This window comes from Pleurodeles waltl, chromosome 8 (assembly GCF_031143425.1).
Source record: "Pleurodeles waltl isolate 20211129_DDA chromosome 8, aPleWal1.hap1.20221129, whole genome shotgun sequence".
NCBI lineage: Eukaryota > Metazoa > Chordata > Amphibia > Caudata > Salamandridae > Pleurodeles > Pleurodeles waltl.
In genome coordinates, this window is record NC_090447.1 from 880,530,666 (window position 1) to 880,558,299 (window position 27,634).

At 45.0% G+C, this 27,634-nt stretch overlaps 1 protein-coding gene across 1 annotated transcript in view; it reads left to right on the forward strand.

Moving 5' to 3' along the window:
* Positions 1-212: 212 nt before the first annotated feature.
* Positions 213-27,634, forward strand: part of STK24 (serine/threonine kinase 24) — a 665,456-nt gene continuing 638,034 nt past the window's right edge. Inside the window, exon 1 of the mRNA XM_069205177.1 lies at positions 213-1,000. Within this exon, the coding sequence (XP_069061278.1) occupies positions 959-1,000 (42 nt within the window). The 5' untranslated portion in view covers positions 213-958. The remainder of the gene's footprint in view (positions 1,001-27,634) is intronic.

Sequence of the window (27,634 nt, forward strand, 5' to 3'; positions counted from 1 at the left end):
TCGTAATATGTTTTCACTATTTAAACCTCAAATGGTCTAATCGCCCGACCCCTGCAATTTGCCTGTACGAGCCTTTAAAGCACTTTGCCTCTGCTCTCTTGCGGCTAAGTGCATGGAAATGTATTTGTTCATACCCCTCAGTGCCTATTGGCAAGGCTATCTGCCAATCCCCTCGCTCGCTGTGCAGTGACACTCGCCCTCCTCCTCACACTGCACCAGGAAGTGTTTTCCTTCACCCCCAGCGTTCTATACTAAACCCCGCTGTTGAGCTGTGCGACCAGATTTCTGAAGGGACCGATGTCCGCAGTTACTTAACTGACACGCGGAGCTAGGGGCACAGAAAAGAATCCACTGCAGCCAGCAGGAGGAAACGACACGCCTCTCTGCACATTCGTGACACTCGGCATCACCAACTCAGAAATAAATCTGACTAACAGTGAAACAGCAGCAAGCACATTTCAGGGATGGATGTTGCTGCAAGTACTGCAGTAATAGGTTTCTGATGCTTTTTAACCTTACATGAGGATGCTGTTACACGCCTTGCCTTGACACACTATAGGCTCAGCTAGCACAGGGGGAGGAGCGCAGACGCCCCGAAACTGCTGCTCACGAGAGGATACCTGAGAGCCAGGGACGCTGTCACTCCGCCTCCTTCCATGCCTCTGCTGCGGATTTCGTGTGGGGAGTTGTTACCTCCTGCTGGCTGTCGGCGTGAGGAGCTAAAGGGGCGTCAGCCCCTGTACAGTTAATAAGACTGGAAAAGCATTGACTGGGGAAGGAGACGGGACAACGCTGGTGTCTCTCTGACCCGCCCCTCTTTTAAACCGAATTGCGTACAAATTTACTCATTTGTTTTTTGCTCTCTCATCGTTTCTCTCTGTGGATGTAAAGTGTGGTGCCCTCCCTGGTCGGACTGGATTTATTTACCCCTTCCAGTATTGACGTTGCAGCAGTTGCTATGGCTCATTCCCCCGTACAGGCAGGTCTGCCAGGGATGCAGGTAGGACAAGTTCTTGCCTTCCCTCTTTCAGTCTCTGCCTGCAGTGGTTTGAATTCTTAAATGTGGTAAGCACTGAAGGTTCTTAAGTGTCACGTGTGAGCTGCAGACATGCTAGTCCTGTTGCCCTTGCAGCGGTCTTGCGTGAGTTTCCTCCTGCACCAAAATGCATGTTTAGTGTGCAGTCCCAGTTTTATACAATGCATATGTGCTGAATATATGCAAATCAGTTTGTATTTAGCTTTAAAACATGATTTCGTTCATTATTAATATTGTTATTATTACATTTTTATACACTGCTTTAAATGGAATTACAGAAGTGCAGGTACTCACTATTTAGAGCCCCTCTTTGTTCCTAGTAAGTGCTGGTACTCTCCTATTAAATGCATTGCAGAAGTGCAGATACTCTCCCTTTCAAATTAAAGAAGTGCAGGTACTCCGTACCAGACAATACCTGCCTATTTAAAGCACTGCTGTACATAGTATTCAACCCTCAGGAGAGTAGGTGTCAATTCACCAAAATACAAGGGATAGCAGAAAGATATGACCTCTTGAGCCCTGGTGATATCACAGTGTTGAAACTTTGTCCCACATTCCAGGCCTCGAAAAATCATTAAAATGTTAGTAGGCTTGCAGGTCAAGTAACTTGACTAACCTACTCTACCTAACAAATGTACTTGACCTGTTCACAGGTCTCAAATTGTGATCGCAGGCAAATATTTCAGTTTAAAGAGTTGCCTTTTTCTTCATTCTCACATATGAGTGCACCTTCAGATACGTGAGCTCAGCATTTCTGCTGTACAAAAAAATCCCCTTTTGTTTGATTAAGTAGACTAAACGTTTGCTCCATGTATAATAAGAATCTAGTCCACATGTAGGGGACACATGATCTATGACTTGCCTCTTAGTTTACTAATAGCACTGCGATCAGGGCAGGAGTGTTTCTCAGTTTAATTTTAAACACAAACTTTTAATAAATATGTTACTAAAGCATGATGTGGTAGCACGGTGTAATTTACAGACAGTAAATTTCCAAGAAATGTCCCAAAAACTTCCTACTAACTTGCAGCTGTACTGATAAAACTAAAGAGTGTAGTAACAGAAATCTGTGAAAACTGGGTTACAGAAGACATATTTATCCTTTGCACATCACCAAGTAGAGTGTCCTGATTTGTTTTTATCCTATAAAAATATTTATTTCATCACACAGAAGTACAAAAAGTAGATTTTCACAACTACTGAAATATATTTTGAAATGTTATACAGTTGACTTAGTTATTTAAACATTTGTTGGAAAAAACCTGACACTCTACAGACTTTCAGTTCACCTTACTAAATCTTGGAACTCTGCAGTCAGGAGGAAAATTATTTGTAAGAAGACAAACTGACTTTTGACCTTTGTCTATGAACACACAGCAAATGTGACAAGATAAGAATAAGATTTAAAGGTGTCTTTATTTCTTTCTCACTTTCTGACTGAAAAGAACACCTGTTCTTTGTCAACACGCCAAAAGGGGCGAGTTAGGTTCTTAAAATAACTCGATCTGTTAAAATATGACCCCCCATAGCGTGGAAAGTAAACAGTGATCCGTTTCTGCCTCTCCATTTCAGATGTCCTGGGGGTGATTCCTGACAATGTCATCATGAACACAGCTGCTTAGCAGTCTCCGATTCTATAGCTTCCATTGTTTGGTTTTCACTTTACTTATCACAGGCTCAGAGCAATGGCACTTAGGTAAAGCGTGTCTTCTTTGTACTGGGTTTTTATGTGGTTGAATTTATCCACGCACAAAGGTGTTGGCTAGAGTTCTTTTATTTTTTCTTAAAAGAAAGTGGCAATAAACACAGGTATTCTTTGTGCAATCCCTAGTCTAATTAATAAGTGGGGAATAATGAGAACAGAATGGTAAAATGTGCAATACAAATGCCTTTGTCACTTAGGTAAGGGATTGTAAAGGTGGTACAAGAAGATGTGTGGGCACATCACATCTCTAAGAATTCAGTCACTGGTATCTCACTTTTTACCATTGAAATGATGTGAAGCTGGACTTAGTTTTGTGCCGTGATGGTTGTGGTACAAAGGGAAAGTTGAGAAGAAGGTAAGCTTGCAAAATGGGTGCAAACCAACATTTTCTCTGAGAGTGATGTATCTCTTGGGGCAGGACAACTCTTGGGCAGACCATCTCACCCTTGTTTTTCCATCCTCCTCACGTATGCCCTTTCTGCCACGGTTTTTCTGGAGCTGACAGTGTGGTTCAGTATTCCCTGGCTGGATCTTTGTTCTGGAAAACACCCCCACTCCCCAAATTTGCATGAGCGGTGGTGCCCGGTACCTTGGTGGGTGCGGGTGGAGATGGATGTACTTTAATAGGGCTTAGGGTTATCAGTCTCTGGTAGTGGGATGAAGTGGGACAGATGTGCCTCAACTGAGGGGACTGGTGAAAAATCATGAGAAATTTACATTAGAGTGCATAATTATATGTTGTATAAAGTTAGTTACTTTGGAATGCAGTCCTCTTGATTTGCATGGGTGTTTTCAACAAATGCCAGATGAACACTATATTGTATGAGACAAATTTTAGCACAATTCCAACAAAAGCGCACTTCAACTACCTGAGGACAAGTCTAGGAGTTATCTAACTTAAACATATGGAATGCCTACTAAAATACTTGCACTGCTTACCTCAGGAGTGCCCAGACAGATAAAATTGTACTGATTAATCCCTAGGAAAGCTTGCAAAAGGGGCAAAACTTGTTGGGTGATGCTGTTCATTTAAACCATAAGACGTTGTTCATACAACACCTTTTGAAAAAAGATGTAGCAGTAAAATACTGATGGAAACCACTGAAGTCCTCCTCCTCCACAATAGAAAACGACTGATGCTATATTTACCTGTACTGTTGGTCTGTCAATAAAACTAAATCAAATATACTAGAATTACAAAATTATACAATTGTAATCTCCATATTGCTAGATACCTCCTCTTCCACTAAGTACTTTCCAATACCTCGATAAAGGCGTACCCAGTTGGTGACCCCTAGCATGCATATTCATTTTCTTGTAGTATTTGGGCAACAATGGGCATGGCCCCTTACACCAGAGCCCTACTCATTTATTTGTTTATGTTGGTATGTTTGGGAAACGTGGTCTCATGTGTGAAGAAAGGGGATTATGGGGATTGATTCAGTAGCCAATGCACGTTTCTATTAAAGCCCTTTAGATTGTTTGAATCAACCTTGTATGTGACATTAGCTTCTCCATCCCTTTTGTACATGAACATTCTTTCATTGACAGCTTGTTACTGGTACAACCCCCTACCAACAGATTTCTTGTACCTGAATAAATATGTATTTGCATTCCTTCTGGTATACTCCTTGAAAGAACTGTTACAAGTTCTATAGCCTATGTTTTTCAAATTGAACGTTTTATTTTGCTTTCAGTATGTTTCAATGCACTTGCTTCACATGTTCTTTAGCCTTGCCAATTTTTTTACAAGGGAAAAGTCAGGCCTCTTTTATGGAACCTACACTTGTCAATGGCGGGTTCACAATCATTGTAACAAGAACTGACACTGCTCATTGAAATGCAGAATTCACAAACTATTTAAGGTTCACTGAAATGCCACTGGCCTCCGCACATGCTCTTGCATGTGAGAGTCTTGTATTCATTACTGGCTTAGAAACCTCCCATTGCTTACCATTTATTGTCGTAAGTGTCGATTTTCTTTGCTGCCTTCTCAGTGGGCAGCTCTTGCCATGTGCCACTTCTTTTTCCTTCTGCGCCGCATGCACCAAGTACAGATTAATTAGCTATGCCCCTCCGCTGACCATCTGCTGCTCTATTTGCCCTGTAACACAGTCATCACTGGCTGCGTCATAACTCTTTTTCAAAACGTTATCAATTCCTCCTCTCCCGTTCCTAATTTTCTTTTCTCTCCCAACCGCCCTCCTGTCCCTGTTTCCCAATTCTAAGTCAGGACCGGAGGCTCCGATTATTATCTTTCCATGCTTTATTTTCCAGCAGCGAATAACAATAAATTTAATAAACACTACATTTGCCAAAAACACATCAGTCACATGATCAACCATAGAGGTGACCCCACATATATACCCCTGGCAGAGATAACTCCTTTCTTAGCTGCTCCGCAGCCAGTTAAGTACTTCCTCATTATTTACATTTGATGGAGTGTTAACCGCTTCTGTGCTGAGAACGTAACCATTACGTCCTCGGCCTGGAGCTCGGAGGGAGCGCTAGCGATCCCTCTGTGGGCTTCCCTCCCACCCCCCAAGGCAGGGATGGAAGGGGGAGCCCTTCCCCTTCCACACCAACACCTCCCCGACCCCCACTAGACACCAGGGATATTATTTTGTTAGGAAATGGGCATAAGGGGAGCGACCCCGTGGGCAAGGGTGGCTCCCCAGGGTGGCATTTTTTCAAGGCCTTTTCTGGCCCCCCCCTTGGGCCGATCTGCCCCTGGGGCGGGGGGGGCAGAAACCTCTAGGCGCCAGGGATAATTTTTTTGTTGTTGTTTTGTAAAAATTTTTTTTTTTTTTTTTTAGAGTTGGGGAGCGACCCTTTAGGCAAGGGTCGGTCCCCTAGGGTGAAAAATTATATTTAGGCCATTTCTGCCCCCCTTGGGGGCAGATTAGCCTATTTTTATGAGGGCAGAAACCACTAGACACCAGGGAGTTTTTTTTTTTTAACAAGATTTTTACACAAGGGGAGCGACCCCTTAGGCAAGGGTCACTCCCTTGGGGGGCAAATTTTATTTAGGCCATTTGGCCGATTTTTGCTACGCCAATCTGCCCCAAGGGGGGCAGAAACCACTAGACACCAGGGATCTTTATTTTTTTGCGTCAATTTCACGCAAGGGGAGCGGCCCCTTAGGCAAGGGTCGTTCCCCTGGGGGGGCAATTTATTTTAAAATTAATAATTTTAATTAGGCCGATCTGCCCCCAAGGGGGGCAGAAACCACTAGGCACCAGGGATTTTTATTTTTGTTTTATAGATGGGGAGCGACCCCTTAGGCAAGGGTCGCTCCCCTGGGGGGGCAAATTGTATTTAGGCCATTTCTGCCCCCTTTGGGGGCAGATCGGCTGATTTTTGCTACACCAATCTGTCCCCAAGGGGGGGCAGAAACCACGGATTTTTATTTTTTTGCGTCAATTTCACGCAAGGGGGGCGACCCCTTAGGTAAGGGTCGTTCCCCTGGGGGGGCAAATTTATTTTAGGCCCTTACTGCCCCCCTTGGGGGTAGATTGGCCTATTTCAATTAGGCCGAGGGCAGAATTAGGCACCAGGGATTGGTGTGTGTGTATGTGTGTGTTTTGTTTGGGGGGGCAGCCCATTGGGCAAGGGTCGCTCCCCATGGGGGCACGTTACTGTTGGCCATATCTGCCCCCCCATGGGGGCAGATTGGCTAATTTTGGGAGGGCCCATATGCACCCAAGGGGGGGCAGAAAGCCCACCAGAGACCAAGGAAGATTTTTGTTTTCAAAGTAAGAGGGTGAGGGTATGGCCATACCCCCACCCCAAATAAATGGGGACAACGTTGTTCTTACCACCAGTGGGCAGATGGGGCAATTACCCCCGATCCACACTACTAGCTGCCAGGGAATTAAAAAAAAAAAAAAAGTGGGGTGGTGGCTACCAACCAGTATGGGCCTGGTTATGCCCCCACCCCAACTGAAGGGGGTAACAGTCTTTAAACTCTCCCCCGCACTCTAAAACTTCTTATTCCACGGCAAGCAAGAGGACATTTGATTATTTTGGATTTTCGTTTTACATTTGGGCCAAAAGAGCTTGGCTAACTCTCCAAATCGTCCCAATTGGAATGGTGAGGGCTGCACTTTATGGACTTTGGGACGTTGCCATGTAGAAAAATCCACAAGACTTAGACACATCTGAAAACTAAACATCTGGGTAATTCCAGGGTGGTGTGCTTCACAGGCACCCCGCACCATTTTCTTACCCACAATGCCCTACAAACCTCCAACTTTGCTGGAAATCACAAATTTTTCCCACATTTTTGTGATGGAACCTTCCGGAATTTGCAGGGATCCACAAAATTCCTACCACCCAGCATTGTCTCATCTATAATGATAAAAATTCTGCTGAACTTGTCAGCCTAAAAATGTTTTTTTTTCAAACTGCCCTTTTGGACCCGCTTTGGTTGCCCCTCAATTTCAAAATGTTTTTGGCTCTTCCCTGTCACAAGCACTTGCGCCACCTACACAGCGAGGTACAATTGTTATCGGGAGACTTGGGGGAACGCTGGGTGGAAGGAAATTTGTGGCTCCTCTCAGATTCCAGAACTTTCTGCCGCCGAAATGTGAGGAAAAAGTGATTTTTGGCCCAGATTTTGAGGTTTGCAGAGGATTCTGGGTAACAGAACCTGGCGAGAGCCCCACAAGTCACCCCATCTTGGATTCCCATAGGTGTCTAGTTTTAAAAAATGCGCAGGTTTGGTAGGTTTCCCTAGGTGCCGGCTGAGCTAGAGGCCAAAATCCACAGCTAGGCACTTTGCAAAAAACAGGCCTGTTTTCTTTAGAAAAATGTGATGTGTCCACTTTGTGTTTTGTGGCATATCCTGTTGCGGGCGCTAGGCCTACCCACACAAGCAAGGTACCATTTTTATCTGGAGTCTTGGGGGAACGCTGGGTGGAAGGAAATGTGTGGCTCCTCTCAGATTCCAGAACTTTCTGTCACCGAAATGTAAGGAAAAGTGATTTTTTGGCCAAACTTTGAGGTTTGCAAAGGATTCTGGGTAACAGAACCTGGTGAGAGCCCCACAAGTGACCCCATCTTGGATTTCCCTAGGTGTCTAGTTTTAAAAAATGCACAGGTTTCGTAGGTTTCCCTAGGTGCCGGCTGAGCTAAAGGCCAAAATCTACAGCTAGGCACTTTGCAAGAAACACATCAGATTTCAATGTAAAAATGTGATGTGTCCATGTTGCGTTTCCTGTCGCGAGCATTAGGCCTACTCACGCAAGTGAGGTACCATTTTTATCGGGAGACTTGGGGGAACACAGAATAGCAAAACAAGTGTTATTGCCCCTTGTCTTTCTCTACATTTTTTCCTTCCAAATGTAAGACAGTGTGTAAAAAAGACGTCTATTTGAGAAATGCCCTGTAATTCACATGCTAGTATGGGCACCCCGGAATTCAGAGATGTGCAACACCTTATCTTGTGCCCATTTTGGAAATACAAAGGTTTTCTTGATACCTATTTCTCACTTTTTATATTTCACCAAATTAATTGCTGTGTGCCCGGTATACAATGAAAACCCTTTGCAAGGTGCAGCTCCTTTATTGGCTCTGGGTACCTAGAGTTCTTGATGAACCTACAAGCCCTATATATCCCTGCAACCAGAAGAGTCCAGCAGACGTAACAGTATATTGCTTTTGAGAATATGACTTTGCAGGAAGAAGTTACAGAGTAAAACATGGAGAAAAATGGCTGTTTTTTTCACCTCAATTTCAATATTTTTTTATTTCAGCTGTTATTTTCTGTAGGAAACCCTTGTAGGATCTACACAAATGACCCCTTGCTGAATTCAGACTTTTGTCTACTTTTCAGAAATGTTTAGCTTTCTGGGATCCAGCATTGGTTTCACACCCCTTTCTGTCACTAACTGGAAGGAGGCTGAAAGCACAACAAATAGTAAAAATGGGGTATGTCCCAGTAAAATGCCAAAATTGTGTTGAAAAATTGGAGTTTGTGATTCAAGTCTGCCTGTTCCTGAAAGCTGGGAAGATGGTGATTTTAGCACCGCAAACCCTTTATTGATGCTATTTTCAGGGAAAAAAACACAAGCCTTCTTCTGCAGCCCTTTTTTCCCATTTAAAAAAACAACAAAAAAAGTTCGATTTATTTTGGCTAATTTCTTGATCTCCTTCAGTGCAACCCACAAAGTCTGGGTACCTCTAGAATCCCTAGGATGTTGGAAAAAAAGGACACAAATTTGGCATGGGTAGCTTATGTGGAGAAAAAGTTATGAGGGCCTAAGCGCGATCTGCCCCAAATAGCCATAAAAAGGCTCGGCACAGGAGGGAAAAAGGCCTGGCAGCGAAGGGGTTAATTGTGACATACAAACATGTAATCGCCTATATCTTTAATCTTTATTGTGTTTTTGCTCACTCTGAGATACGCTTTGTGCAGCGAGTCCCTGGTAGCAGGTCTGATTCATTGAGTGTCTGTATTGTTAACAATCACCTAGTAGAGGTAGTTGTTCCCCTCCGAGCGAGATGCTTAGCCACTTTTGCTTGTAATAAAGTGGAGAGCCAATATTGGGAGCAAGGACGACGCAATCATCGATTGAGTCACCCTCTTTTGATTGCCTCTCTCGGGATCGGACCACGCGTTCGTAACCTGGATGCCAATCATCGCAAGCTTTTCAAACTTAGAGATGAACGCATTTGACAAGGATCCTTTAGGCAACACGCTTCTGAAGATGCCCTGCCTAGACAGAGTTCAGCAGGGTTGTATACATTCTTCAGAGGCTCTTCCCAGAGCATTATTCAGGCCATCTTCCCCTCCACTCCTTATTATTAATAACTTTGGTCGGGCCTATATTGGGACATTGAAAAAATCAAAGTTTTCTGCTGCTGTGCTCCCCCTGGCTACCTCTCCTGGGGCTTTAATAAGCTAGTTACAAATTACACTAGTGATTCCACCTATTCCTCTCTTTCGAAAACATTGAATAGCTAGACCTCTAGCAATGATTGATGAATATCAAGAACGAGATGGTAATTATTACTATGATGAAGACCTCTTTGGGCCATTTGAACAAAACCTGGTCCACGTCTTGGAGGCAGGAGTACAACAAACTTTTAATGACGCCTTAATGAAGGCCACTGCCCCCTTAAAACACCATCTCTACGGTTTCGCGCAACAGCAAGGCTGGCTTCCTTCCCTTCTGACATATCAAAAGAAACAGGTGAAAAGCCAAACAAAATATAGTACCCCATTCAGTGGCATTTGAAAAATTGGCAGCATCTCTGGCAACTGACCACGTCTCTAGTGCCCCTTCAAGCTCCCTTGTCGACACGGGCACAGATGACTCAGACTCCTCAGCATCTCAGAGTTCGGATCAGGAAGACAACACAAGGTGAGGTAAACTAAAGACACACCATCTAGCTTCACGTAAGCACCCCAAAATTCTTTCATTTGAACCCGGGGATATCATACACCCCAGATCCACTTGGGTTCCCTCACAAGAGGAGGCGGATTATGACCAAACCTACCAGAAAGTGTGACAGACACCCCATAGGCGGATCCCACCAGTGAGACTCACCTTAAGAAATTCACCAAAGATCCAAAAAAGGGGCTAGATCATGTCAAGACAAGCTATTAGACATGTCAGGTCCTTTGACCAAGATACTAGAAATGGCCTCCCATTTCAAAGAATCAAAGATACCTATTGATGCAGAACTTTGATAAAATTGGACTCTAAGCAGACTGATCTAGCCTCCTTGGACGCGGTACCTTCGGCACAGGATCTCCTTTTTGGAGCCCCCTTCCTGAAAGAGCTCTCAACGTTTGTAGCAACTTATTCCAACCTAGACAAAGCTCATGGATCCATTAAAAAAGTCCTCCACCCACTTTTTAACAGGGTTGGATGCTTTAAGGGACGAGCATCGGCCGAGGATATAAACAAGGCCAGCAGGGAGGCTACTACCAAAGAGGTAGAGGTGGTTACCAAGATCAATCCATTATCTTCTATCCTTCCAGAACCTGCAGCTCCCCTGGGCGTTTCTGAAAAAAAGGGCGATTCAAAGGCAACCAGATCTACTTCCAAGACCTAGTACCACAGGTGAGAATCATTTCTTTATCAGAGTTATCTCTGGGGGGAAGAACAACACTGTTTATACACAACTGGCGCAGAGTATCAAAGGTCCTATGGGTTCTAGAGAATGTTCAAGGTTTCAAATTGGAGTTCTATCAGACACCAGTGCAACTCCCGCACACAATGGTGATCATTGAGACATTGGCGGTAAAATCCGCCTACAGATGGGGTGATGGCCGCCAAAATACCACCACCGCGACTATCATCCGTCCGCCAGATTGTGAGCACTGCCGGACTTCCTTCACAATAAAGGCGGAAATCCGGCAGTGATCAAACTGGCGGACGGTGGTAAACTGGTGCTGCTACCACCAGCACCGCCATGCCATTTGAACGCCTCCAGCCGTATCATGACCTGTGATACGGCCTCGCGGTGTTCAGCTGGTGGATCGGTGCTGGTGGTAGCAGCGCACCTTCCCGTTCTCTGCCAGACGACATCCCCGGAGCAGGTAAGGTGATCATCCGGCAGGGGAGGGGGAAGTTGTGTGTGTGTATGTCTGGAAGAATGCGTGTATGAATGCGTGTATGCCAGTGTGTGTATGAATGCATGTATGGATGAGTGTAAATTAATGGGTGTATGTGTGGTGCATGTCTGTGTACGTGTATGGGGGGCGGGGACTGTGTGGATGAATTGGAGGGGGTGGAGGCTTAGTGTGTGTATGGGGTGTACTTGAATGTCAGGGGTGGGGGGCTTAGTGTGGGTATGGGGTGGGTGGAGGGCTGAGTTTGGATGGAGGGGGTGGGGGTGTCAGGTGAGTGTTGGGGGGGGAGCCACCTACCGGTGACAGGGATGGAATTACCTGTCACCGGTAGGTCCTACCGCCAGGATTTTCATGGCGTTGCTAACGCCACGGAAAACCTGGCAAAAGGCTGGCTCATAATGATAGGGGCGGTACTCTGTCGGCCGCCGGGCTGGCGATTTACATCCCTGGCCTGGCGGCTCATACCGCCATGGCGGTATGAATGGTACATTGGCGGGTTGGCTGCAGCCAGCCCGCCAGTCTCATGATGTGGCAGTATGTACCGACCGCCAGCCTGTTGGCGGTACTACTGCTTCGACTGCCTGGGACATACTGATGGTCAATGTATTTTTCCTGTCTCAACCAGAGCTTGATAAACTCAGAGATTCAGACACTATTACAAAAAGATGCCATAGAGAAGACAGTTCTACACCCACGTGGTTTTACCAGCTGCATTTTTCTGGTTTAAAAGAAGGGAGGAGGCTCAAGATTGGTTCTCAACCTTCGAGATTTCAATCACTGGATACTATACCGTCATTTCAAGGTGGAAGGTATCCACCTTTTAAGAGACATCCTCCAAGAAGGAGATCGAATGGTTTGATTAGATCTAAAAGATGCTTATCTGACCATACCTATTTTCCTCTGCATCAGTCTTTTCTCCAGTTCTTATGGAATAGTGTTTGTTATGAGTTCAGGGTCGTTCCCTTCGGGCTCTCCTCTGCACCGTGGTGCTTCACGAAGATTATGAAGCTGGTGGTGGAATCTCTGAAAACAAAAGGGGTTCGTATCATCATCTATCTGGACGACATTATCACCATGCCCCAGTGCCCGCAGAGGACCATAACTCACCTGGAATGGACGTCTTTACTATCAATGACCAGAAATCAATCTTGATCCCATCCCAATGTCTGGACTTTCTGGGTTTCCAGATAGATTCTCGATCCACTCAATTGATTTTCCCAACTCACAAGGTGAAGAATATCAAGAAGGAGTTGAAAGCAGTATTGTCCAGGACAACCACATCCTTGAGGTCCATAGCCTGAATAGTGGGTCTTCTGGCATCATCAATCCAAGCAATATTCCAGAGGCCCCTACATTAGCAGGCCCTCCAGCGTCTGAAAATTCAACACCCGAACATTCCTGTTCCCAGCAAGTCTGTCTTTCGTAGAACGTCAGGACAGAAGTCTCTTGGTGGCTGGACCACATGGAGGCTTGGAATAGAGAAGCCATTTTTTGCTCCACTCCAGAGATGATTATAGAATCAGATGCCAGCCGCTGGGGCTGGGGAGCCCGCTGTGGACAAATCTCCATGGGCGGTCGGTGGACCTGGATGGAGCTGGACCTTCGCATCAATTGCCTGGAGCTATTGGCAGGTTCATTTGCAATGAGTATTTCGGCCAGTTAAGCGAATTGTTGCATCTTGCTCCCCATGGACAACATGTCAGCGGTCCTCTATGTGAACAAACTGGGCGGGACCAAGTCCAAACGTCTCCCAGAGATAGCCAAAGATTTTTGTCAGTTTTACCTGCAGAATCACATTTCTGTGACAGCGGAGTATCTGCCTGGTCAATACAATGTAATAGTGGATTGGCAATCTCGCCACCCTCGAGTCTTCAGCAACTGGAGGATTCATCCGAGAGCCTTTCGCGTGCTGATCCGCAGATGGGGTCCCTGCAAGATAGACCATCTCGCCTGAACTGCCAACTGCCAATATTCTTCAGCTGGCGCCCAGACCTGGAAGCTCGGGGCACGGGCGCTTTTCTCCAGGACTGAATCCATTCCAGACCTATGCCTTTCCACCGTTTATGATGATTCCCAGAGTATTGGCCCAGCTGAAGCGACAGGGAACAGTGATGATTTTAGTGACTCCACTATGGAGAGAACAACCCTGGTTCCCAAATGTGCTAGAGCTAGCATGGGCCCCTCTGGTTCTTCTGCCGTGGCGTTGAAACCATTTGTTGGACCCGGGAGGTCTTCCCCAGCCATTGATCCAGAGAGGTCAGTAGTTGCTGGTAGCCTGGCAGGTTTCGGTAAAAGATGGAACATTCCACCCCTTTTGCAAGAGACTGAAAAGTTCATTAGTCTTGCATGGTTGTTAGGTGCCCACAAGAGATACATTTCTGCATGGAGAAGTTGGTGTGATTGGTGCAAATCACTGGGTGCAGATCCCGTTAGAACAGATTGCAATATGATGTTGAAATTTCTTTCTTCCTTAGCTTCAGCTGGAATGACTTATCGGTTGGTGAACAACTTCTGATCGGCCATTTCAGCCGGACATTTCTTTATAAATGGGAACCCTGTTGGCCAACTACTCATTGTATGCAAGTTACCGCGGGTAATACGGATGTTCAACTCTGCTCAGCCAAAATATTCAGTTTTAGGGGAAGTGAAAATAGTCCTCAGGTTTTTGGAGTCTTGGCCAAGCAATAAATACCTATCTAGGAAACAATTGTCAGCCAAGTTGCCCATGTTGCTGTGCCTCATCTCCTGCAAGAGTGTCCGATGTGAAGGCTTTAGACCTTGCAGGTAGGCAGTTTTCCTCAGAGGGAATCTCCTTTATAATCTCCAGGAGAATAAAGAGCAAGTCATATCCGGAGTTCCCAGATAATCCTAAACTATGTGTAGTCCAATGTCTAAAGGCATATGAGGTGAGCACCGCGGAATTCAGGACAGACATGAAAGGTCAATTGTTGATTTGATTGCATTACAAAAGCCTTTTCGTCCAGTGACAGCAGCTACTTTAGCAAGATGGATGAAATGGCTCCTGGCAGGTATTGATAGGTCTAAGTTTGGCACTCACTTGGCGAGGGGCACTATGGCATCCAAATCTTTTTCTTTAGGGTCACATTTAGAGGACATTCCGAAAGCCACTGGTTGGTCCTCTGAACCTACTTTAAAGAAGTTTACTGCATACCAATTATAGATGTTGCTTCAGTTGTAATGGGCCAGCTTTAAACAAACATAATCTAAGCCTCTGGTCCTGACTTAGAATATAAAATTTTCTAGCATTCGTGACAAAGAATTTTCAATTCCTTTAAAGTCATGGAGGCGAGGATTACCCCACCCAGATATGTTGAAAAACGACTATGTTTTACCGAAGTGTATAAAAGATCAATATTTCTATGTTACATGTTTTTACCCTCCCTAATGTTAAAAGATGTTTGACAGTGATTGTCTGCCAAGAATTTTAAAGCAAGATTTATGGCTCAATATACTCCTTCATTTTAGGACAGGATGACAAATGATCGGCCCGTCTTCTATTCCCCAGATGTCTAGGAGTCCTTTGGGAGCTTGGTGAATCCAGTTTTTCTATGGAGCAGGAACAAGTCTGCTGTCAAGAATCTGTTTTCTGCAGTCTTCAAGTTGAAGTGAAGTTATTGTTTCCCGCACCGAGTTTTAGACTTGTTGGGAAGTTCCGTTTATTACTGTCTCGCCTGGTGCAAATAAAAAGGAGGAGTTATTTCAGTCAGGAGTATGTATGTGTGGTCAACTCTATGGTTGATCAGGTGACTGATGTGTTTTTGGGAAATGTAGTGTTTATTAACTTTATTGTTATTGGCTGCTGGAAAATAAAGCATGGAAAGAGAAGCATAATCCTCACCTCCGTGTCCTTAATAGAATTGAACATTTTCAGTTGCGAATGCTCGAAAATCTTATACCCCTTCCCACCATTTAAAATGTTCCCCCACTGGCGAGGGCACAGGAAGGAACATACTGTTGATACAGAGTATTACTCAAATGGTTCTTGTCAGTGGTCTTCTGTCGGCCTAAGTCTCAGATGCTGCTTGCTATACGGTGCAGGTAAGAGTCGGAACCCCCTCAATGCTGCTGTGGTGATTTGCTGAAATGCACTTAGAGTTTCCCTCCTCATGCACTTATAAACACCCAAGAGCTATTTGGTGCAGAGCTAGGTTGCAATATGATACCGTCGCCAGCATCTCCTACTTTTTGTCATGGGCCCCAGGCTGAACATGTTGCTGCTGACATTTAAAGTATTTGTTCTGTTTGCTTCTACAGTGTGTAAGTGCATTATTTTATATGTGCTTGCAATAAATGTGTTTGTGGCACGCAACTTCCACTGTTTGCCCCAGCTTGTTTATACTCTCTGAAGGACTGCGATTCAGCTAGTAAAAATATTGGGCTGGTTTCAGTACTGCATGCTTGAGAATTGACAGTCTCCGTGTCATCTTGAACACTTTTTCCCTCACCCTGAATTGGTGATGTAGTGTCTGTAACTTTCCTCAAATTATTCCCTGCACATACACCTTTGGCAAATACAGACTGTACAGGCCCGCTCCCTGTTATTTCTCCCCTTCCGTCCGCCTTCCTGCCTCTGTTTCTTCCCTCCTCCTCCTCTGGCCCGCCATGTCTCTATTCCTCCCATGCACCCTTGTTAACTTAACCACCCGAAGTCGACTACCAAAGCCAATAGATTGCCCTTGGGCGAGACCTACTGGCTTTGCCAATGCTTGTTTTTGTTTTGTTTGTGTGGTATTATCAACAAGCAAATATATGTGGTAACTTTAATAAGTTGTATGGCATCAACAATGTACTTGATTGTTTATGTTGTTTACTCTCTAATTAAACTCTGCTTTAAAAGTACGCACTAAGCGAGGTTTACTTGCAAGGAACTAATCAGCTTAGTATAGCCAAGCACAGTGGTGTTTTTTTGAGTTGATCATATAGTCCTTGTTGTCCTTCTTCAAGATAGCAGTGGGGACACTGCGCTACAGGCAGCGGTCACACAATACTTGAGCCGCTTGTGGCAGGAGTCGCAGGCCGGAAAAGCAATAGGAGCAGTGGGTGGGTGAGTTCACAAACCTGCCTGTGGAGCCAAGCCACACAGAGATGGAGGTGAGCATTGGACGCAGGGGTTGAGGTGCACATGCTGTATATGTGCAATCAACGCTTGAAACATTTGTGCAGAAAGGGTAGGGCACAAGGGCTCACAGTCATCAGTCACTGGAAGAACTGTTAAGTTTCAAAGGATGTGGGCACAGAAGCCAGCACGGTCACCGGTCTTTTGAAGAGAGGATGTGTTGTCCGGAGGCTGGTATGCACAGGCCATACTCAGTCATCAGCAAAGCAGCGTTGAGGCACATAAGCTTCTCATGCTCTTACAGTGTGGAATAGGAAGTAACAACGCAGAGATCAGGCACACAGGCCTTATGAGCACCAATTGCTGAAAAGAATGCTGCAAAGCACGGCTTAGGCACATAAGCCTCTCACCTTTGTTGCAGATATGCTAATATGAGAAATTTCTAATGATTTGCGTATCAATACTAACAAGAAATATTGATAAAAGAAACTAATATTTGAAAATAACATGTATCAGTAAAATGTGCCCACGGGGAGTGGTCACCATGTGTATTAACAAAATGCCAAATAATGAAAATATATATTAAAATTTTTACTAATATGTCATATTTGAATGTATAACCTATGTTTTATGCTAATTCATGTTCTTAACTTAGCCGAACTGGAGGCCTGGTCTTCGCTGAGCCTTGCTTGCTTAAACATGGAGACGCGATGAGCTGCCGAGGACTGGAACTCTGCTAGAAAATTCTGCAAATGTACCAGTGGACAGGAGATGATGAGGACAAATTGATACAATTATGTGTAGTGTAGGCTAAAAGTACTTTCCCAGGACATGAACAATGGGAGCACTGACTGAAAAACTGTGAGCAACAATTTTGTTACCTGAAGAGCCGGATGATGTTCTCATCGACAGAAGGACCAATCAAAGTAATGGAACTTGAAGCTTGAACCAACGCAAATATGTGGTAAACAAAAAATATAGGTTAGAGTCATAACCTCTGATAAGGTTGACCAATTAGCAATTAGTGGGATGGACTGAGAGACCCTAATAAAAAGTCATGACAAGGGAAAGAAATATAGAGCGGAGAGGTGAAAGTTGATGACGTCAGGAGACGCTGTCCGAAGTGCTGATATTTGGGTTTGCTTTCTGTGAGCCTGATACTTGCTGATGACTGATGACCGGGAGACGAAGACTGACTCGTTGCTGATCTATCTTAGATAGGTAGCTATAACAATGTGACTGACTAACATGTGTTTTTTCTTCTGGGTACCAACTGCACTGTTTAAAATTGTTTTATTCTCTTTAGATAGATTTTTCCAAATTAATGATTTTTGTCTAAATTGTTTTCGCTTGAAGACCCACATGCTGATGCTAATTTGAGTTAGGTAGGCTGACAAGGGTGACTTAATGGTGAAGCTGACTGACTGACTTGCATTGCTGAATTATTCATAATGTTAAAGGATTTGCTGACTTATGTTGATGCTCGTTTATGCTCGATAATTCTTGGTGAATAGTTTGTTTGTGGTGATTAATAAAGTTTGATTAACAATAAAGTTGAGTAAAGGTTTTGATAGAATTGTCACTAATAGGGAATAAAAACGATTAACCTTTTTTGAGAGTGATGGTATTTTCTTATTAGATAGGGGTTTTTCTGATGGTTGTTATTGATTGTAGTGCTTATTAATGGTCCATTGGTTTACCACTTGACTAGGATACTCCATGCGATCCAAAAGGTTCATCGACCTATACGCGTCCCCTTGTAAGTTTGCTTACTAAGGATCAGGCGCGCTAGAACCTTCATTGGTTTTAGAACAGTATGCGGTGATGCAGGTTTCAGTCATACAAGCTTCTATTGTTAACTGGGTACAGAACAGAAGGAGGCAAGCTGGCTTTGAATTCTGTATGCAAGCGAGCAAACTAGTGGGCTGAACAGTGATTGGCATCTCCCAGTCATGGCTGGGCTTATAATACTTATGTTGAGAGCACTTTATTCACTCCAGCAATGGATCGCCTACCATCCCATCCAGCAAACTATGGTAAAGCCGTATGTACATAGAATACACTCCAAAGATCTTCCAAGATCATACTCATTTTACCTTCTGTGAACCTAATTCCCATTCAGTTTCCAAACTAATCACTAGACGCACTGTCTGCTAACAGCACGCAATCAAACACCACCCAACAACGGATGGGAAGAGGTTGTGGCAGGGCGACGACTTAGGAGCTGTGGAACCAGGTTTGAATCTTGGCAAGGGTTCAACATCCTGTGATTCTGGGCAAATCACTTAATGTCCCCGTGCTACCAAAAAACTGAATGTGTCCTTGTGTAACGTAACTGGTGCTAATGTAAAGCGCTCCAATAACTTCGGGACGGGTTCGCGCTACATTTAAAATCGCAAAAAAAGAGAGATTTGATGGTATCCCCAAGTCTACATAAATCTGCACCCAGTAGATAATATACAGTAATGCATTAACAGTGGTGGTGAGTGCTTCAGAAATGCTAATTACATAATATAATAAAAGTCACATTGTATTCTGATGGTGTTGTTAGACGTAGTATTTTGATTCTTTCGTTTTCCATGCAAAACATTGTAATCGTTCATTTTTCTTGAGAAAGTATTAGCATCACGTTATACTTCATACCTTTGACTGAACATTGGTAGAGAGAGGTCATTAGTAAGAAGGATAGAGCCTGGCTGAGGGAACGTTGTTGGGGAGAGGTCTGTAGTAATAAAGAGGGAATCTACTGCCTGCGTATAAGGGTTAGGGGATTAAAGACAGACGCTTAAATGAAGGACATAAAAAAGGGCAGCCTCTCATTTCTAGTGCGTGCTGTAACCAACTAAACTGTCATATTTTTCAAAGACGACCTCAAATCTTTGGGAAAAGCATATAGAGATGTTTGTAATGTTTTTATCAATTTCATTTCAACATTAATGAACATTGAGGGTTAACATATTGTATGGTATGGTACTCTTGCTGGTCCTACAATAGTGACGTGGATGCACCACTCCCTCACTCACCTAAAAATACCTCCATAAAGTATGACATGGCCAGTGATACACCTAGGCAAGGGGAACGGGCGCGACAGCGCGAGAACTCACCTCCTGTGCTGATTGGTCCACCTCTGTTATGCTGGAATCCTCCACTGTCTGGTCAAGTTCAGTATGTTGGAGATCACAATGGTAGGAAAAGCAAAAGGTTACACAGCTATTATTTCTTCACTAAGAAGCAAACAACATTTACACAACTGACGTTGGAATTTCCTATCTAGTTATGTATCGTTAAAGGGGCTTGCCCTGTACTGTAAAAAAAAAAAAGATCAGCGATGCAGGTGCTGGAACCTGACACTGGAGAGCACTATGAAGAGCTACAAAAATGTGGTTAAAGCCTGAAGAGATGCTGCTTCCTCCTGCTCGGAAGTCTCAAAGACAGGCACAGGGGTCCAGACTGGGTGTGGATTCTACAGACCAGATGTGGCTTTGAAATTTAGCCTCAATCTCTGTCTACATGGACAAGGGCGTGACATCAAAGGAGACATCGTAGCTGACAGAGGTTGTCAGAGACTTAGGTGCCTTGAAAGAGGTAAGGCAAGCTGAGAAGACACCAAGCCCAAGAAAGTAGCAAAAGAGAGATCCCTCCATAGTGAGGCGAGTTGATCTGTAAGCAAAAGCCAAGGCTACACAAGCACACTTTCAAACAAATGGTTTTAAATATATATATATAGGAATGACAGTAGCATGTGTGTGTTTTACAACAAATGTGGTTTGGTATGCACGTTCGCAACTGTTGATTGATTTGTTTCACTCTAACCCCAGACATGGCAATCATGCACTGCAATAAGAAATCTGTAAAGGTAAAATTTAGCAGAGAATACCCTGAGTGGCTCTCCTAAAAACAATCATATTATTAATCAATTTTTGGAGCCCTTGTGGATTGTGGTCTGACACAGAGATGTCAGGATGCAGTTTGCACTGGGTTCTGACACAGCTACAATCCAGTCCGATAAATCTTGGCTCCTATGTTGCAGAACTGAAGTATTTGTTCTCTTGTGGCGTCACAATGTGGAACAGTAAAACAGCGGCTGGTGACTGGGTGCTTAGTGGTGCCACCAATTCAGCCTCCCCCAGTATCGTCATCAGCTATCTTGAAAGGAGTAGCGAAGCAACACTCTGAGTTTGCCACTCAAAGGCTGCCAGAGTGGTGGTGGTGGTGCCCAGGAGATAGTGCAAAAGGACAGTGATATCAAAAAGCTTCCAGCGCCTAAGTAGATATGAAAGCCTATGGATATGTCTTCTGGCCTACTTGTCGATAATTAGAAAGCCTGAGGGGGGAACTGGTGAATAGGGAGAGGGTTAAAAAGTCAAAAGATGGGAGGGACAATACTATCACATAACATACATGTTCCACCTTAGGAGTGTGGGGATATGGATAGGACCAGAGTCCCCTTCACGACACACAAAGTCAGTTGTGCTAATATGATGGGTATGTCATGCCATGTGGTCCTTTGGATTGAAAAGTTGTTATACTGAATGCGAATGGCCTGAACATGGAGGATCTCACCATATAGATATCACTATAGGATTTGTGCTTGGAAGGGAATAGACTCAACAATAGTAAAGCACTGCCACTATTCAATTACAGCTTCTCGTTAGCAGGCATATTGAACAGTTATGCATGAGCTGTACTTGACTGATATATGAAGAATGAGGTGTAATGATAAATAAGAGTTCTCATACTACTGCCCTCTACAGGACACATACTCTTGACTGGACTACTTTTTGTAAATTAGCTGGCACAATATGTGACAGCCATTTTCATGCCACCATCCTGTCAGATAATTCTCTTACAAGCACCAGGCTGTACACACAAGAGTCCCGACATGGGCCCTATCACCAGAATCCATTAAAGGCTTGGTATCCAATGAGACCCTAAGTGAGGTGATCAGGTTGTTTTTTTGACAAGGCTTCAGGCTCTTGCAAGAACAAGAACACACAATGGTTGGCCATAAAAGGGGTATCCAAGAACAGGACAAGAGGCATCTAAGAAAGGCACCTTAGAATGACAGATCAGTCATGTGACAGACAAACTAAGCTTGAAGGACCTGAGAGATTTGCATGTCCAGAATATCAACAGCTCCTACACATGCAATGTAATAAAACAGTGAAATTGCTATCTTAGCTAATCAAACAAGAAAGCTTGCCCTTGCACTTTACTTCGGTATGAGATGGAAAGGGCAACACTATGTCCACTCAAGAGGATATCAGTTGAATCTTCTAGGGTTATTTAAAGCCATACAGGCACCCATCAGAGGGGTAGACAGAGAACCACAGATAGGAACTAAAAAACATCACACTACTCAGGCTAAAAGTGCAGCACCGCAAACTGCTGGAAGGACCATTGGCTAGATTAGAGGTGAAGGAAGCAATAAAGGGCCTGCACTCTGGGAAATTGCCAGAAGGTGATGGACTCCCATCAGAATTCTACAAGATCTATGAGAGTGTCCCATTTGAGAAACCGATGGAGGTTCTGACAGTGGGGGTAGACAGGAGTAGTCTCTCCTCCTCAAAAGAGGAAGCCATAATAACAATAATGGGGTCAAAGCTAAACAAAAACCCTCTAGACTATAAAGCATGCAATCCCCAATAGATGATAAATACAGACATTTAAAATTCTGGGGAAAATGTTTGCTTATAGGTTCACGAGGTTGGTGACAGGGTTTGTGCACCAATGCCAGTTAGATTTACATCATTGAATGTATTGATACTAACATGCATAAATGAGGAATACAGGGATAGTGGGAAGGACCCCGTTCTGACCTCATTTGATGCAGAAAAGGCCATCAGTAGAGCGTCATTGAATTTCTGTTTAAGCTACCAGAACAGAAGAATCTTAGACACTAACAACGGGACGAATACTCACGGCTCATATAAAAACCAATGCTACTGTTATGGAGAAATGGCAGCTGATTAAGCGCACCCAGTAAGGTTATCTCTATTACTGTTGGTTTTTGCCGATGCTATGGAATCTCTTGTTAACTAGTTCGGAACACAATGTCGGGGAGAGGTACTAGCATTGGTAGAGTGGGACGTGTGGTATTGCTATAAGTAGAGGATATACTAGTGTACATCAATCAAAGAAGTCAGTGAGAAAATATTATGGACGATATTGGTACGAGTAAATGTCTGGTCTCAGGGTTAACCCTGAGACGACTTAGTTGTTCTCCAGGGAAGCGCTGGTTGTTAAACAGGAGAAAGAATGCCTGACATAAACCACTGGATGTACAGGCAACCAATTAATAAAACATAGGGGTACAAGTGGCAGACTCAAAGGAGGAGTAGTAGATGTTAAGCATTGACAATTTAGTGGTAGGACTTTGAAGGTCTACGGAATCCTGACACCATTGCTAGTGTCACAAGTTGCCAGGAAAGCGCTGACAAAGATGGTTATTTTGTTGACTTTCCTTTACTTGTTTCAGTGCTGTATGTATCCCTGTTCCAGATCGTTATTTTAAACCCTATTGTTTTCCTTCAACAGGGAAGATTACAAGAGAGTCAGACGGACAACCCACCCGAGGGAAAGGTTGGGGGAAATGAATATACCACCCTGTCCTTCAGTACTGACGTAGAAAATACAAACCCCCATCATTGAAAACGGAGAGAGAGCGACCAAAGAATGTAACTCCCGCACATGGACAAAAGGGGTTTAATGGTAGGAAATGTCCCACCATTGTGCAAGGCAGGGGACAAAAAAAGCCCTCTCCTCCCTGAATTTTCTTTACACGGTCAAACATACCAGTACAAACCACACACACCAGATGCTCAAAACACACACCATAAATTACTCACACACCCGTCATAGGATTCCTGGCACTTACCATTACGTACCCACACACCCAACATGAGACACCCGCTATAAAAAAAAAACACACACACACACCTGCCTAGCTCCCTAAAATTCTCTTATGTGCAAATGAATACCATTTGGAAGTACGGGGCGATACAGCATGGTAGCTGAGCACAGGGGGGAGAATCGGGGGCAGGGCATATGTGTAGGTGCTCTTTTCAGGCATAGTAGTGCAGCAACGACTCTTGTAAGGCAAAGCCTGCGACAGCAGAACTAAACAGATCTATGACGCAACAGCTCATGTGTTGGAATGGAAACCTCCCCTGCATGCTGTACAGTTGTGTCCCTATCCCTGAATGCCCAACTATCAGTATCTAGTATACTGCGTATTAGATTTTTGAAACCAACATCACACTACTCTAGTGTGTGCACGAAAGGCCTAAGCCTGTTCCTTGACCTGGAGGGGAACACCAAGCACACTTTTCATAGTGGCAGGAGACCAATGTCCCTGTCACAGATTCAAGCATGTAGCACTGTGGCAGCAGCATACCGTGATACTGTGTTTTGTAGTGATCCTTGTGTGATGAGACGTTTTTATATGTGTTGCAGTAGAGGTGGACTACTGGCCCACACATGTAAACTTCGACTATCACAGGTAGAGCCACATCCTTGCACTGATATCCTAAGTATCCATGTATGCTTCTTATACACACTGTGAATGTCTGAGTGAACCAGAGTGAAGGGAGGTCTGTAGGTTCCATTTTGGAAGCTCCCATCCTGCTCATGTACACAAGATGGAGGCAGGGTTGCTTTGCCAGACAGTGGTGGTGTATTTGTTAAATTACCGAGACTGGGAGGAGAGCTAGACAGTGAAGTAGGGAAAGCCAAATCAAGTTCCCTCCTAGAAATTTAATGCAGCCCTTTTTCTACAGAGAGCAGTTGATTAGCCTAACTGAATACTGAAATTCGGTGTATGGCAAGGGTGAAGGATGGGGCTGCAGTTCCTGTTATCAGAGCGTGAAGGGTCTTTAAGAAAGGGGTCAGACTTTTGTCTCTCTTCCTCAGCACTGTCAGATGTGGCTGTGATAGCCAGGTGCAGAATGCCCACAGCTCTTTGTGTCTCTGATGTGGATGCTGCAGTCTTAAGACACTCCTCCTGTAAGACGTGTCACTCTGGACAAAGGCTGAGTCTAGAAATCAGCTTGAGAAGGAAACATGAAAGAAGAACTGCCCAAAACGAGTTCTGAAGGTGTAGACAGAAAATAGACTTCTCCTGCCTGCAGTACTTGTGTAAATGTGCTAGATGTTAACATGTTGTTCCATCACCAAGTTCTCTTTGAATAAGGAGCGAGTGATCCAGAAAGTATCTAGAGGACCTCTGCACAACCATGGCTATTGTCTTCCTGACAGCCAGCTCTCAGATGTGAGGAAACATCATCTGGCGTTCGACCTGCATTATGTTCCTTGCCCTGAGCACCTGGAGAATCCTGCCTGAAAGAAGAGGGAAAGAGCAAGCCAGCCATGCAGCAGGAGCAGACTTCAGCAGGGGGCAACAGCAGTTGAACTTGGTGCTGTCGATTCACCTGACAGAGTCATAGAAGCATGGCTGGTATGCAGGCTCAACGCTGCTTACCCTCTTCACAGTGGAGGACTTGTGTGGCCCTGCTTAAGCACTATTGCAGTAGTGGCACTATCCCCAAAGTGTGCCCAAGCAGTCTACAAAGCTGAAGAATAGACTTGCTAATTTGCAGCACACATCAAATGTGCCTTAGTTGACTTTGCTGTTGCAGGTGCAACACATGCCCCAAGAGCGCCTGAACCATCTGTGCTCATGGAGAAGAAACCAATGTAAGCCCATGGAACTTGCGCCGAGTGTGACCAAACAGACTGGCATCATGACTAGCCCTGTAAAGCTTCCCCAAACGTGTGCCTGTGCAAACTACACCACTGAGGGTGAGCTTCTGCCTTGAGGGATTTGCCACTGCATGGCCAAGTGACTTCGTGCCTGCTCAGGCGCTGTCTGCAATTGTGGCCAATTAGACCAGCAGCTGCTGCTGCACTAAAGCACCTTGAAGCAATTTAGCTGTAGTCCACGGGCCTGGAGCAAGAAGCTGACTGCACTGATACCTGGACCAGGGAGGGCCAAGCTGCTAGACCGATGACTCCCTAGTCCTAGAGGAAGGAGGACCTGCAGAACCTGTAGGCCTATATAATGCCGAGTTTCACCAATGGAAGGCAAATGCATGCTTGCCACTTTCTCCGGATACTGCTGCATATCTCATGTCTGCTTGAAATGAGTGAAGCAGCTGCACGTCGCACCTGTGGCAGGTGAGACTTCCCTGACTGTGAGAGGAACAGGACTGAGGAGTGGGAGGCTGGAGCGAGGGCTACTGTGGAGCCGGTTTGCGGGTGGACTGAAAATAAATGTATATATTGCTCAGCAAAGAGCATCAAGGTGAGACAGTGAGACAATAACTGAGATATTGAGTGCTTGCTAGTGCCTACCGGACTAAATGAGGGGAGTGCTGCACTGAAATCTAAACCTGAGTATCTTAAACTAAGGGACCAAAGGGGGCATCCTCCCCAGGAGGCAGTATTACTACAACCGAGACTGATTAACTGATACTATATGTGTATTGTTTAATACTGAGCTTTACTTATTACTTTATTGAAGCACTTTTCTTTTCACAATGATAAGCCCTGGGCTGGACAATGACGCTATTGCACTGTTGGGTGTCTGTTGAGTTCTGAGCCTGCTGTACCCCCATATTAACCTCCTTAAGAAGTTTGTGACTGGTCTCTATCGCTACCACTGCAAGTCAAGTGCTGAAGGGTTTGAACTTGGCCCAGTTTTTAGAGCTGTAGCAGGAAGGACCCTGGATGTAAGAGGCAAACAGGCCCAGCCCCAAGTGTTGTCGGATAGTAGCCCTGCTTGTCTCATGCCCCCCCCCCCCCCCCCCCCCCCAAACAGGGCCTAACATTGTGACAACCATAGAGTCAAACAGACACAAGTGATGAAATAAGTGAGATTATAGCACTGCATGGGATTGGAGCAAGTTATAGTTGGGTAAGTAAACTATAAATGGTGAATTTCATTTTTTGTTTGTTTTTTATACATTAGTTTTTTTGTTCACCTAACTATAGCACCACTTTAACATTTGTTTTTAAGTTTATTTCTAAGGCTCTTTAAATATAAGCTAAGACCATAATGCCATATCTGACTATAAAATCACTTTAACCTTTCAATCAATCAATCAGGAATTTGTAAAGCGCACTACTCACCTGTGAGGGTCTCAAGGCGCTGAGGAGGTGGGTAGGGGAGGGTGGGGGGGGGGTGCTGCTACTGCTCAAACAGCCAGGTCTTGAGAAGTTTCCTGAAGGTAAGGAGGTCTTTGGTTTGGTCTGGCGCAGGTAGATGGGAAGAGTGTTTCCACGTTTTGGCGGTGAGGTGTAAGAATGATCTACCGCCAGCTGTAGTTCTGCGGACGCGTGGGACGGTTGCGAGGGCGAGGTCGGCGGAACGGAGAAGCTGGGTCGGGGTGTAGAAGGAGAGCCGTCTTTCGAGGTATTCTGGTCCGGTGTTGTGCAGTGCTTTGTCAGCATGGGTGAGGAGTTTGAAGGTGATTCTCTTGACTGGGAGCCAGTGCAGGTTTCTCAGGAGGTCTGTGATGTGGCAGTGGCGGGGATGTCCAGGATGAGGTTGCAGCCTCATCTGGAGTTTGGCCATGGTTCCTGTGTAGAGGGCATTGCGGTAGTCCAGTTTGCTGCTTATGAGGGCTTGGGGGGCTGTTCTTCTGGTTTCGGTGGGTATCCATTGGTATATCTTTCGGAGCATGCGGAGGGTGCTGAAGCAGGAGGAGGAGATGGCGTTGACTTGCTGGGTCATGGATAATAATGAGTCCAAGATGAATCCTAGGTTGGGTGCGTGGTCAGTGGGAGTCGGAGCAGCTCTGAGAGTGGCAGGCCACCAGGAGTCATCCCATGCGGAGGGGGTGGAGCCGAAGATGAGGACTTCCGTCTTGTCAGAATTGAGTTTGAGGCAGCTGCTCTTTATCCATTCGGCGATGGCCTTCATTCCTTCATGGAGGTTGGTCTTGGCGGAGTCCTTGGTGAGGGAGAGGATTGGCTGGATGTCGTTGGCGGATGAGATGATGTTGTGGGATTGGGTGATGTTAGCGAGCGGGCCATGTAGACGTTGAAGAGGGTCGGGCTGAGGGACGAACCCTGGGATACACCGCAGATGATTTTGATGGCCTCCGAGTGGAATGGGGGATGTGGACTCTCTGGGTTCTGTCAGTGAGAAAGGAGGTGTTGAATGCGGCTGAGAGGTCCAGGAGGATGAGGGCTGCAGTTTTGACATTGTCCAGTATGGTTCTGATGTCGTCA